We start from the raw sequence: 14,860 nt of genomic DNA, 5'->3' as shown, positions 1-14,860 counted from the left end.
CCACCGCAATCATATAATGAAGGCCTATTCTGAGTATAAGCCATCAATATCAAAAACATGGACCTGTAATACTTAGCTAGCATAACCACATGAGACTGATAGTAGGCTTCAATACAGAATAAACAAACCGCCGAGGCGCTAGATTAAAAAATTAAGGCAAGTATCAAACTAGAACTAAACTTTTAACACCTTCCCACTTGTATAAAATATAACTTTTAATAAATACTTTTAAAATGTAAGCTCACCTTAAGCCCAAATCAAGTGGGTCTTATAGTACATACAGATGGTACACTTGTTGTCAAAAACAGTACAACTGATTATTTCATTGATATTACTCATTGTTTGTTGAAATCTCAGCACTTTGATACAGATGTCCGGCCCCTGAAGATTGTGAATGAAGGTCTGAGGTAAGTAAAGTCTTCAAAATGCAAAGAGGGGGCCGGGAAAGAGTGGACAAATAGTTATCTATACTCTCCCTAGAAGCCGCTCCCTAAACCTCAGCCCAGGGACACACCTTAGTGGTAGGGGTTCCCTGTCCTCATGCCTAACCTATAAATCCCTGTATGACCCTATGTAGCAGAGTCCTATGGGTAGATAAGGCATAGTAGGCTAATGTAAACTGCTGAGAAGATTATTAACAGTGTACCAAAAAAGAGGCAAAACCAAATGGTATGAACAGATATACACTGAAACAAAATCCCGACGCAGTGTTTCCCCAGTCACTAAAAAGACTGGTTCGTCAAGGGATTATATCACATAAAATACTTAACTAGAATCTAAAGGTAAAGACTCTCACAGTGGTGCCTACAATCAGGACCCACTATGAGACTTCAGTTAGGATACAGGCTTCTTAGATGGCAGGTGTCTCAATGCTAGATTCAACACTGGCGCCTTTTATACCACACTCCTCCCCCCCCTCAAACTCCACCCCTCTACTTCCCCCCAATTGTCCTGACTGCATATCAATCCAAAAGCTTCCCTATACTTTCTGCATGGCTCTAATTGGCCTCAGGCCTAGCACCCTATCAGTAGTTCATCATGGATGTCCTTCGATTTGATCATCATATGTTTTAAGAGCCGAATAACCGAAAGAACGCCACTGTAGAACACATATGCGTTCCACAGACCGGAAGTGCTCACCTCACCACATCCGTGCACTCCACAGCCATCAGGCTGTTAGTGTGAGCATCGGAAGTGCCTGTCTGGAACGCATATGGGTTCCACAGATGGAAAACCAAGCAGCACAATCGCTGCCATTGTGCTGCTTGGTTTTCCGTCTGTGGAACGCATATGCGTTCCAGACGGAACGTCCGATGCTCACACTTCGGGTCTGACGGCTGTGGAGCGCACAGATGTGGTGAGGTGAGCACTCCTGGTCTGTGGAACGCATATGCCAGGGATGGCCAACCTGTGGCTCCCCAGCTGTTGCAAAACTACAACTCCCAACATGCCCAGACTGTCTACAACTATCAGCCTACAGCAGGGCATGGTGGGAATTGTAGTTTTACAACAGCTGGAGAGCCACAGGTTGGCCATCCTTGACATATGCGTTCCACAGTGGCGTTCTTTCGGTTATTCGGCTCTTAAAACATATAATGATCAAATCGAAGGACACCCATGATGAACTACTGATGGGGTGCTAGGCCTGAGGCCAATTAGAGCCATGCAGAAAGTATAGGGGAGCTTTTGGATTGATATGCAGTCAGGACAATTGGGGGGAAGTAGAGGGGTGGAGTTTGAGGGGGGGGAGGAGTGTGGTATAAAAGGCGCCAGTGTTGAATCTAGCATTGAGACACCTGCCATCTAAGAAGCCTGTATCCTAACTGAAGTCTCATAGTGGGTCCTGATTGTAGGCACCACTGTGAGAGTCTTTACCTTTAGATTCTAGTTAAGTATTTTATGTGATATAATCCCTTGACGAACCAGTCTTTTTAGTGACTGGGGAAACACTGCGTCGGGATTTTGTTTCAGTGTATATCTGTTCATACCATTTGGTTTTGCCTCTTTTTTGGTACACTGTTAATAATCTTCTCAGCAGTTTACATTAGCCTACTATGCCTTATCTACCCATGGGACTCTGCTACATAGGGTCATACAGGGATTTATAGGTTAGGCATGAGGACAGGGAACCCCTACCACTAAGGTGTGTCCCTGGGCTGAGGTTTAGGGAGGGGCTTCTAGGGAGAGTATAGATAACTATTCGTCCACTCTTTCCCGGGCCCCTCTTTGCATTTTGAAGACTTTACTTACCTCAGACCTTCATTCACAATCCTCAGGGGCCAGACATCCGTATCAAAGTGCTGAGATTTCAACAAACTGTGAGTAATATCAATGAAATAATCCGTTTTACTGTTTTTGACAACAAGTGTACCATCTGTATGTATTAGAAGACCCACTTGATTTGGGTTTGAGTTGAGCTTACATTTTAAAAGTATTTATTAAAAGTTATATTTTATACAAGTGGGAAGGTGTTTAAAGTTTAGCTCTAGGCTACAATTCAGGCTGTAAAGGTGGCATACACATACTTTTTGGAGGCTTGGTAAACCCTTTTCTTCCCTAACCTACCCGCAAATAAGTATGTTTATTTCACTAGAAAAAGGGAGACCAGGGGTGGCCACACATCTCTGGCAACAGAATAACTCCTGGCAATGCAAAGGATTTATGGTGAAATCTGCTGTCAGGGAATTGTTTGGATCTGCCAACAATATACAATAGGTCTTAAGAATAGGACAACATTAATGTGCATGGGTAGCTTAAATGGTATCTGTCAGCAGTTCTGACCATGATAAACTGCTGACAGCACTCGGTAGTGGCCCAGGAGGCCAGTAGAAACATACACTTTGGTGGAGCTTTTATTAACAGGATTTGCGTGAATATGAAGTTTTATTTTGCTCCTTTAAGGGGTTGTCAGAGTTCAGAGCTGAACCCAGAATATCCCCTTCTTCCACTCAGCCCCTCTGACATGAGCTTCAGAGTATTTCATGCTTCGATGCCCTCCCTTGCCCTGCACAGAGTCGCTCAGGGCAGGGGCTTTTTCTGCAGATCCAGTGACGTACAGGGCCTCTGCTAAGTGGAGGCCTCTGCCTAGCAGTGAGGCCATCGGCACTAACAGGTGGGCTTTAGCGCTGCCCTAGCCTGTAAAATGGCTAGGGCAGCGTTAAAGCCCGCCCATTAGTGTCGGTGAGCTCATTGGGAACACTGCTAGGTGGAAGCCTCCGCCTAGCAGTGTAAAAATGTAAACAAAAAATCCCTTGCCCTGCCCGATACAGCACAAGGAAAGGTGGAGCATTGGAGCATGAAATGCTTTGATGCTCATGTCAGAGGGGTTAAGAAGGGGATATGTTTGGGTTCAGCTCTGAACCCGGACAACCCCTTTAAGTGCTCTCAACATTGAGCTGCATCACAACTCCTCACCCCAGCTGTAGTAGTCTCCTGGTTGGATACTGAGCTGTCACACCAAACAGAGGGGAGGGGCTGTAAAGCATCTCAGTACAGATAGCATGTCAAAGTTAAAGGGGTTCTCCAGGAATTAAAACAATTAAAATAATTACTTTCTTATATATTCCCAAATAACTTTCATTATTTATAATGGTTTGTTTTGTCTAGGGAGAGATCATCAGGAGACATGAAATGGCTGCCATTCTATTAGTACACATAAAACCTAATCAGAAAGCAGGACAAGTTACTTCAGAACACTGAGCTAACGAACCACCTCATCCTCCTCTCTACTCGTCAGGGATTATGATCCTGAATACAGTTTGGTATGATCTTCAGCTGAATCTCTGCAGGAATGAAGTATCATGAGGAGACATGAAGTACAGAGAGGAGGGTTGGGATGTTGCTGATGAGCAGCAGCTCTTGTATGCAGTCTCCATTACCACAGCACCACATTACCACAGTTTGTCCTGTCCATCCTCTTGGTACTTCATGTCTCCTCATGAACTCCATTCTTACAGAGATTCAGCAGAAGATCGTATCAGGTGTATTTAGGATCAAAATCTCTAACAAATAGAAGAGGAGGATGAGGCCGCTCTTTAGCTCAGTGTTCTGAAGTAACTTGTCCTGTTGTGTGATTAGGACAGGTTGTGTATGTCCTAATAGGACGAAGGCCATTTTATATCTCCTAATGATTGCTCCCCAGAGAAAATGAGCCATTATAACTAATGAAAGGTTTTTGGGAATATAGTTAGCATAAAGTGGTATTGAAGTTTTTTCATTTTCTAAATTCTCTGCGAACCCCTTTAAGCTCTGTTTCCAGTGCAATGTGGGAGCTGAATCTGGTAGAATCAAAACGTATTTTTACACTCTCCTCATAAAATAATTAAAACTCCACAAAAGGTATGTTTGTACTGCTCTCCCAACCCCTACCTACTACTGTCAACTGCCCACAGATTCCCTTTCACTCCAGATAAGTTCTAAATAAGTAAAACTAAGTATTTGCATAATTGCCTTATTTATTTTTTTATGTAGATCAGGTCTGTATGTGAATCACAGATGCTAAAAGGTGAATGTCCAGCTTTTAACCCTGAATTAATAAATAAAAATAATACATTCCATGAACTGAAAATAACATTTCAAACATTACAAACTAAATCCTTCAAACAAGATTTACCTCTGATAAAATGGACGGAAAAACATGAGTAAATATTACTTTTATCAAGGGCAATGGAGTTAAAATGTAAACAGCTACTTTGTAGCCTAGGATTTTAAGAACTTTGGCGGAACTGTAAAAAATGTCAAGTGCTGTAAACAATTTTCTAAAATGAAATATCTTTTTTTTTTTTTGAAACTCAAAGGCTTTTTAAAAATAGTAACATACGGTAGTTTGTAAGGCTGCAAAAGACAAAGCCAAAAACACTGCAAAGCCAAAAAGGCTGCAAAAGACAAAGCCAATGTTGCTCATTTTAGGGGGGAAAAAAATTGATTTACGATTTTATGTTAACTTAAAGGGGTTGTCTCCTTTTTTTTTTTTTAAGGCAGGGATGCTATTAGAACAAGAAAACAAACTTGGTCTCACTATCCCAAACCCTAGATGTCCCAGTCCCTATTAGTACACACAAAACCTGTCCGAATCACACAGGAGGACAAGTTACTTCACATCACTGAGATAAAGAGCTGCATCATCTTCCTCTCTGCTCTTCTTGTCAGGGATTATGTTCCTGAATATGACTGATAAGGCCTTCAGCTGAATCTCTGTAGGAGTGGAATTCATGCGGAGACATGCAGTACAGAGCGGATGGTGGGGGTGTAGTAATGAGCAGCAGCACTTGTATGCAGTCTCCATTACCACAGTCTGTCCTGTCTGTACTTCATGTCTCCTCATGAACTCCTTTCCAACAGAGATTCAGTTGAAGATCTTTTCTGTATTCAGGATCATAATCCCTGACAAGTAAAGCAGAGAGGAGGATAAGGCAGCTCTTTATCTCAGTGCTGTGAAGTAACTTGTGCCGCTGTGTGATTAGGACAGGTTTTGTGTGTACTAATAGGATGGCAGCCACTTTATTTCTCCTGATGATTGCTCCCTAGACAAAACAGACCATTATAATGAATAAAAGTTATTTAGGAATATATTTATAACAAAGAAATATTTAAGTATTTTCATTTTCTTAATTCCCAAAGAACCCCTTTAAACTCGAACATCCACTCAGACAAGTAAGGCTGTACAACCTACATATTTTCTCAGCACAAAAAAAAAATACTCATAACCTCAGTAGACCCTTCAATAATGCTAGCCCTTGAGGTTATCTTCTTGAAGTTGGAAATGGACAACAATTGAAGAAATGAAATCCTGAGGTGCTTCCCCTTTATATACCCTACGTTCTTTATTGCGTTCTTAGTTTTACTCTTACTGTTTTCTCCTGTCTATTTGGAATCAGCTAGGCAGGAGGAACAGATTTAGTACTTAAAAGAAAAATCCATAAACTGGCCACATGTCTATTGGAAACAAGGAAAGTCATTATCCTGCAAAGTATCTGTAATGATATGAGAGCTTGCAAATAAAGATGTTTTCGATTCCTTAGAAATCATACTTCATAAACAAGAAAGTTCATTAGAACACTTCAAAACACTGAGAAAATGCGTTCTTGGGATCAAATTATTATTTAAGGCTTCAATATCATGCTAATGTGCCGATTTTACTGCCTCATTGCTGGCCTTGTTTTAAATGCACGTTTCATTTAAGTGGCAATTCTTTTTAAATTTCCCAGTGGTGAATGGCTAATTTGTTTTCCAACATTTCAACCTGGACTGGGACTTTTAATGATCTCGCTGTATAATATATGTTTATCTCAATTTATGTTTGGTATATAAGTGTCCTTAAGGGACCAGGTAAGCAAGAGATAATAACCCTGAAATCCTCGCCACAAACCTTGAGGTGGGTAAATCAATTCTAGAAGTACAATCTGTTTGTCTTTCACAAGTGATTTGTATAGTTACAGATCTACTTACCCTTCCAACATGGGGAAATGAAAACACACTGCTTGGAGGATAAAATAAAAGAAAAAAGCAGACCACAAAATTCAGGCATGCCATTAAAATGTACAGAAACTGTTAGCAAAAGCTAGAGGTGACACATGCTCCAGATGTTACAATAAAAATAAAATGCACTCAGAAAAAAGGGAAAGAAGCCATTCCGTTTATCAATTCTTCTGTATAGCTCTTCCTTCCAAGGGGCCATGTAAATGGAGATGCAGCAGAGTACTTAAGCAGAATACTTAAGCAAACACTCATGTTATTAAAGATGTCCACAAGCCCAGACACTTAAAGATGACCTTACATCTCCAAACATTGTAAGATAACTATCAGGCTGTGTAGAGCGAAGCCCCGGGATCTCACTGCAGTTACTATTTTTCCAGTGCGCAGCTCCGTTCTCCCGCTTTGCCCCCTGGTATTTTCGCTGATTTGGTTATACTGGGAGGAGTCTGCCCTGTTTCTCCCTGGGCATTCCTTCTCTGGGAGGTTTTTTTCTCCCTGGCCGTGATCTCTGTACTGCGATTCGACAGAGCTACAGCCTGGGAGAAGGAACTCCCAGGGAGAAACAGGGCAGACTCCTCCCAGTATAACCAAATCTGCGAAAATACCGGGGGGCATAGTGGGAGAACGGAACAGCGCCTCGGAATAATAGTAAGTGCAGCGAGATCCCGGGGCGATGCTCTACACAGCCTGATAGTTATCTTACAATGTTTGGACTGATGAAAGGTCCTCTTTAAAGGCTCATGCACACGGCCGTAGCAGTTTTTGCGGTCCGAAAAATGCGGATCCACAAAACAATGACACTGACTGTGCGCTTTTTGTGGAAAGGAACATTCTGCCCTCTGTAGAACTGTGATATATCTTTGTCCGCCAAAAAGGACAAGAATAGGACATGTTCTATTTTTTTATTTATTTTTTCTTTGCGGGCCGCGGAAGTACTATCCGCTTCTTTTGTGGCCCCACTGAAGTGAAGGAGTCTGAATTTGATCTGTAAAAAATTTGGATCTGAGGGGGACCAAAACCACGGTCGTGTGCATGAGCCCTAAAGGAGTTGTCAAAGGATGACAACCCTTATCCAAAGGGCCTATGTTCATGGGGTCTCAGAATGGAAAACTGCTCTGTAGCAGTAGTTTCCACTCGGCCTATCCATGTACTACATGGTTGACTATTCGGGGACATGCAATTAATAGCCAGATATTGCTTTCTCAGACATAATAACTGAGAAGCCAGAACTGCAGCAATCCATTGACCAACAGGTCAGCTCCTATTTGTAAGACAACCCCTTTAGGCTAGTCGTGCACACTGGATTTGGCCATTTCAGTGGGATAATCCAATAATCTAAGCTACTGGGGCAAAGAGTTGTTCAACCGACAGCTATGTGTATGACCAGCATACAAAATTGTGCAGCATTGTGGGAGCAGAAATGTACCTACCATATATTTGAAAATATCCTAATCACTCTTCTGATCCCTCTCCTCTCTTGCATTACCTCCATACTGACGCTAATGTGTTAAAGTAGCACTCCCACCAAAAATGTTGTTCTCTGACCTGTCAGAAAGGTACATGATGCAAACTGTAGTGAAGGTGATATTCTTACCAGTGACTGTATTTGTGAGTTATAACCTCCCTTTTAATCCTCAGCTATAAATATCAAAATAAGACACCTTTAAGTTAAAGAGACTGCAGACAGATTCCTTGTGGTTGCATTTTCTTTGGCACAAACTGTTTAAAAAAATACACTGTGGCACACCAGACACCTGTAAACAGTGTACATTTAAGGAATTTTCCAGTTTTAGAAAATAAACTTTATTTTCTGCATACAAAAATGCTATGGAACTTCCTAATATACTGCAGGGAGTGCCTAATATATAGACACTATAATACTAGAATATACAGTATAAAGATGTGCCAGGGTTTTCATGGTGGCTCACACTGTATGCACTGTTAGATGCCTTTGTCTAACGATACATCAACCATTGGTTGATGTAATTTTGGTGCAAGTCCACTAATATACACCTCTTTGTCAAGTGAAAAAAAGTAAATCTACCCCATTGTGTCTGAAGCAATAGTCATGTTTTCATGCTTTAAGGAATATACTTGCTCTTTTGGGGCCAAAGGCATTTATTTGAAATTGTAGCAGCAGTAGTTTCCCATTTTTGGATGTTTTTTTTCTTTAAAAAAAAACAAAAACAAAAAAACTGTAGTATGGCAGCAGCCATATAAACCTTTATTGAAAGATAACCTGTTAAATCTCTGGGAGCTAAAATTGCTTGCAAGCACATGATATGCCAAGCTATCATGTCAAGAGAAAAGGAAGAGCGATATTAAAAAAGTGACAAACGGAATGAAACGGCGATACAATCTGGGCAAGTGATGGGCACAAAACCTGCTCTGTGAAGGCAAATGCATTGTTTTAGCTGGAACAAACAAAACACTTGTGTTAGAACCAGGTGGCGAGTGTCTTTACACCATTCATCATTTGGGCAGGGGTGCTAGTGAGGAGACGGTGCATGCACAGCATTTAACAGGCAGACACATAGGGTCAGGAGGGATGAGTGAGAGGAGTACAGACTCACTCTGTCTGCGGTGCGGTGGACCAGTCCGAGGACTCCCCTGGTATGGGCCCTGCCAGGGAGAGAAGGAGGGAGCAGAATACCCACTCTGTGCAGAAAAAAAGAGGGGAAATTGGATAATAAAAAGTAGGAAAGGTGGAGGAAAAAAAGTGTCACGAAAGCCATAATACAAAGCACAGACTCATAGTTCACATAATGGAGCAATGTTCAACCACAATGTAACACTTGCTGTGAAGAAATAGAACAATAGCAGAAGATGAATTCCAGACAAAAATCATGACGTACAGATGTAATGTTAAGGGCAACATACAGACAACATAAAATATCTTCAGCTATAGTATATAAACATCGAGAGCGCGACTGTCTAAGAACCATGCTCATATACATTCCTAAACTGAAGTGTGGATCGGTAACTGCCCCCCTACCCGCAGCAACATTTTAAAGTTCTTTTCCCCTTGACAACATACAAGGCTGTTATTACATTTTTTCATTCCCAGAAACAGGAAGAAGAAAAAAAAAAAATGGATTTTAAAAGGGTGATGGATTTTAAAACTGATGACCTATCCTATCCGACACCCGGGACCGCTGCCAATTATCTATTTGAGAAGGCACCGACGCACGAAGTAACCGTTACCTTTATGGGCTCTTTCACACGAGCGGATGACATGTGCGACATTCGCTGCGTGAATGACAGCAAAACCCTGCTCCGGACAGCAGAGACACAGAGCATTAACATGATTGATAATGCTCCGTGCCTCTCTGTGATCTCTTTACTACAAAATCAGTGAGATAAAGTTGTCACCGTGATTTTGTAGTAAAAAGATCACAGAGAGGCACGGAGCATTATCAATCATGTTAATGCTCCGTGTCTCTGCTGTCCGGAGCGGGGCTTGGCGGTCTTTCATGCAGCGGATTCCACGCACGTCATCCGCTCGTGTGAAAGAGCCCTTATAGTGGCTGTGCTTGGTACTGCAGCTCATCCCCATTCACATCAATGGGGCAAGCTGTGCCTAGCCATGTGACCGATGAGCGCAACGTCAAATGGCCTAAACTACCACTGAGGAAAGGTCACCTGTATAAAAATGTCTGAAAAATTGGAGACTTGTGTCTGATAACCCATTCAGAGACATAGTGGAGGACCCTACTGAGCCCACCCTATACTAGCTACTGCATAGTTCTCTACCCTGGAAGATTAACAGCATCATATTATAGAGCAGGACAACCTGAGAAAATTGAAAAGCTTGTCATTCATTGACTGAAATCTCTGCCCTATTCTATGCTTTAGGAGTCCAGTGGATGGCCCTACTTACTGACTGACAGCCTTCCTGGTATGAGAGTGTATACAGAACTATCTATCCACCCACTGGACTCCGCAGCACAAAAGAGCAAATCTTTTAAATCATTATAAGTTGTACTGAATCTTTTGTAAAGTAGAACTGGCTTAGTTGCCCATAGCTTCCAATCAGATTTCACCTTTCATTTTTGACGGCTCCTTTGGAAAATAAAAGGTGGTTTCTGATTGGTTGCTATAGGCAACTAAGCCAGTTTTACTTTACCTATATATAAATCTGCTGTGTAATATGCAGCCTGCAGATCATACTGTATGCTTAATGGGACTGCTTCTCTTTTTCACAGGAGCTGGGTACACCCCTGTAGCACAGCATTATTCTGGGGGCCCATTATATGGAAAGATGGTATCTAGGCAACTCCTTTAACAATTTGGAAAATATAACACACATGATCGTTAATACTAGATGCCCTGTTATATGTAATTTATTGAAATAATCCTATAGACCTCTTCTAAAGATGATCATAGACTAATACATTAAAGGATAGATGTTAAAGGGGTTTTCCCATCACATACAATGGAGGCATATCGCTAGGATCCATATCGAGTCCCTCCTGTGGGACCTGCACCTACAACAAGATCAGATCGGGGAAATGAACAGAGGGCACACTGCGCATACACAGCCACCTTCTATTCATTTCAACGGGGCTGCCAAAAATAGCAGAGCGCTGGCTTGGCTATTTCCATCTGCCCCATATAAATGAATGCAACACCTATCAGACAATAGAGCAGCACCTATCAGACAATGGGGGCATATCCTAGCGATATGCCCCCATTGTATGTGATGGGTATACCCCTTTAAATATCTGATCGACGGGGTCACTGGAACGGAGGCCCCTGTTCCCCTGCTTAAATTAAGTAGCGGACACGAATGTGTGCCGCCAGTCCATTCAACTATATGGGGCTGCTGGAGATAGTTGAGCGCGTATACTCGGCTATCTCCGGCAGTCTCCTACAGCTGAATGGAGCAGCGGGCATGCAGAAGTGGCAACTAGACAAGCATTAAATCAATGGCAGCCGAATAGGCTCATGGATATAAAAGTGTGTGCACTGAAATCTTACACAAGCAATCGGCAAATGCGTTCAATCAAAATGAATTTTACACATACAATATAGTATATAAGGAAGGCAACTGGGTGGCCAACGCTGCAGGAAGAAGGTAAACTGGACACAACGCTAAAGCAAGGCTGTGTCCCTGACATTCTCAGAATCAATGGTGGGGTCTAACAGACATTAGACCCCCACAGATCATATAGTTATAGCATTTCTTAGCAATATGCCATGCAATATTAAAAACATATATTACAAAGTAAAAGAACATGAAGATGAAAAGTAAAGTTTGCAGTATTAAAGACCTAACTAAAGGCTATCAAAACTTGTACGCAAGTGTCAAAGCTTAAAGGGGTTCTCTGCGCTACAGATATTGATTAGGTATCCTCAGAAAAGGCCATCAATATCTAGATTGGCGGTGGTCTGACTTCTGGCACCACAGCTGTTTGAAGAGGTCGTGGTGCTCGTGCTGCATCCTCTTCAATGTTTGCCACCATACGTCTAGCTTGTATCGGTGGTCCGGTGTAATTACAGGATGAACAGCTGTAATTACACTGCACAGGGAGACGGCGTGCAGGTAAACATTGAAGAGGATGCAGGACTCGCACGAGCCGGGGTGCCCGGGGTCCACCACCAATCTGTTTGAGGACAGGTCATCAATATCTGTAGCCTGGACAACTCCTTTAAAAATTTTAATGCATGAATTATTGTGTTTGATGCTTAGAGGATCTGGAACACACGTGATAATGTTAGCAAAACCAAACTAGTAAAAATGTAACAAAATTGTGGCAATGTTAAAGTGGTAAAGCAGAGGTGACAAGTTAAAAAGCATATTTCCTTAAAGCTACATGCTAAAAATTATGTCTACCTAGAGTGATCCTATTATATATAATAACATAATCATAAAATCAAAAGACATCAAACTTACCAAGCTAAAGTTCCTTAATAACAACTGATCACTATTCAATGTGTTACAGACTGGAAATGTATACCTGAAATCCTACTTTGTAGACATCACCAGTAATAGAAAAAACTGTAGTCGATCATCATGCTTCTATGATCTTAATGTTCTCCACGGGCGGGGGGGCTTTTTGTTTTTCAAAGAAGAGCCAGAATGGGTTAAAGATAAAAAAAAATCCTTCCAATCCCCTTTTAATTCTATTCTGCCGTTGCTCCGATCCCGGCTGCTGTTCACTTCCTGGGCCAGTCTCAACAGATGGCAAATGGCTGCAGATGCCAGCCGAGTCACTGGTCACTCCCTAAGCTAGCATTTCCTGATATTTCTTGTGTGCCAAACTTGGACCAGGAAGTGGAGAACAGCAGAGACTCCAGCAGAGTCAGAGCATTGGTGAGGAGAGCAAAGCTTAGTTTTTTCATTTTCAAACCATTCTTACCCTGAAAAGATGTGTCCCCCCCCCCCCCCAACACCCATTTAATTTGTGAAATTAATTTACTACTATTGACTACTAGATGAAGACATCCCTGAATTGCCCACATAAACAGATATGACAGCACACTATACTCAGAGATGGAGCAAAGTGTTTGGAAATCTGACGGCATCTAAACCTGTACACAGACTACAAATGTCGGATTAGCCGATTTAAAACTTCTGGACTGATTTGCTCCTCTCAGATGGTCCGGTAGCCACATGCAAGTGTTTGCGATATGGAGGCATTATCTTTAGGTGGGTTTTGGCTGCAGAACCATCTGTTCTGACCTTCCATTACTAAAGATTCCTGCATACTTTCTAACTTGTAAGCAAAGGGAGAAATATTAATTAAACCTAGATCTACTGGTGCTTTAAGCAAGCGCAACTAATGATTCCCAAATAATACCCCACAGTGCATGGCTATAGTTCCTGTTAGGTAGCTGAGATATTTAGATTACTGTAATCTTTGTGCCAAATACATTTATACAAAACTAGGTCAGTTTACATCAAAGGCTAATGACAAGAATCTTGAGTATGATTACAATAAATTCTTTAGAAGCGCCTTTAACAACCACTTACTAATCTTAAAAATTATCACATTAGTTACAGGCAGCTTCAGATAACCATGAAATGTTCATGGCCTTAGCTATTCACCGCGCAACAATGATTTTGCTACTGAAAGAAGAACATGTGATTTATACTAAAATGAGCGCGCTGATTCCAAATATGAACTCAGAATTTGCCTGTTAGATTTTAAGTTATACATGCAAAGCCTAATAAGTTATAATATTAATGCATTATATTGGAAATATTCCAATGGACATGTCCAGACACACTCAGGCTGATGTCAGCAGTAAGTATATAAGGCAAGCTGGACAGATGTTGATAAAGTGATCTGTTATAGTGCTATCATTTTTGAAACTTAAGATGGATAAATACAAATGTGTTAACGATCCAGACAATTTCTGCTACATATGTGGCAAATACACTACTTATGGTCAGTGGAAGAGTCTGACAAGGTGAGTACGTCTTAAAAGTATTACTTTGACTGTAAAATTGGAGATTAGGATAGAAGCTGGGCACCTCATGTTTGTTGCACTGTGTGTTACTCTGGGCTAACGCAGTGGTTGAATGGTAAAAGGAAAGGAATGGCTTTTGCAGTGCCTATGGTTTGGCGTGGGCAGAAAAATCACCATTCAGACTGTTACTATTGCATGACTAAAATCACTGGATATTTAAAGAGAAACAAGTCACAAATTGTGTATCCTGACTGAGTCTGCTCTTAAACCAGTACCACACGATGTAGAGAATCCAGTGCCTGCCCCTCCCACAGCAGGAACGGCAATTGAAAAAGGCGGTTCTGATCCTGATGAAGAAGATTTTGATTGTCACAATGCATTTCCTGATACAGAACATCTGGAGGGTCAGCCGCACTTGCCGAGCCAATCAGATTTAGATGATCTGGTAAGAGATCTGGCATTATCCAAAGAAAAGCCAGAACTGCTAGCTTCTAGACTTCAGGAATGGAATTTGCTACAACGAGGCACCACAACTTCACACTTTCGTCATCGACACACCAAGTTAGCTGCATACTATGCAATGGAAAGCAATGTCTGTTTCTGTACTGATGTAAATGGTCTTATGATGGAGTTAGATGGTACATATGTTCCCGATGAATGAAGGCTATACATAGACTCTAGCAAAACAAGTTTGAAAGCTGTCTTGTTGCACAATGGTAACGAAAAACCATCTGTTCCATTGGCTCATGCGCTTGGAATGAAACAGACCCATGCTTCTATGGAGTTAATTTTGAAAATGATGAAATCCTGATGAAATGCTGATAAACATAAATGGAAAATTTGTGCTGACCTGAAAGTGGTAGCACTGCTGCTTGGCCTACAGTTAGGGTACACAAAGCATATGTGTTTCTTGTGCCTATGGAAAAGTCGTGATGACAATCATTACAAAATGAGACAGCGGCCTCTCAGA

At 41.6% G+C, this 14,860-nt stretch overlaps 1 protein-coding gene across 5 annotated transcripts in view; it reads right to left on the bottom strand.

Moving 5' to 3' along the window:
* CCSER2 (coiled-coil serine rich protein 2) overlaps nucleotides 1-14,860 on the bottom strand; it is a 170,054-nt gene that overhangs the window by 28,780 nt on the left and 126,414 nt on the right. For 2 of the 5 annotated variants that reach the window (XM_044302564.1, XM_044302565.1), the window contains exon 10: nucleotides 9,048-9,132. The exons of the other annotated variants lie outside the window; for them this stretch is intronic. In XM_044302564.1, coding sequence (XP_044158499.1) covers nucleotides 9,048-9,132 — 85 coding nt within the window. The remainder of the gene's footprint in view (nucleotides 1-9,047; nucleotides 9,133-14,860) is intronic. 5 annotated transcript variants of the gene reach the window in all.

Source organism: Bufo gargarizans, chromosome 8, assembly GCF_014858855.1.
Source record: "Bufo gargarizans isolate SCDJY-AF-19 chromosome 8, ASM1485885v1, whole genome shotgun sequence".
Classification (NCBI taxonomy): Eukaryota; Metazoa; Chordata; class Amphibia; order Anura; family Bufonidae; genus Bufo; species Bufo gargarizans.
This window is presented reverse-complemented; position numbering and strand designations above follow the sequence as displayed.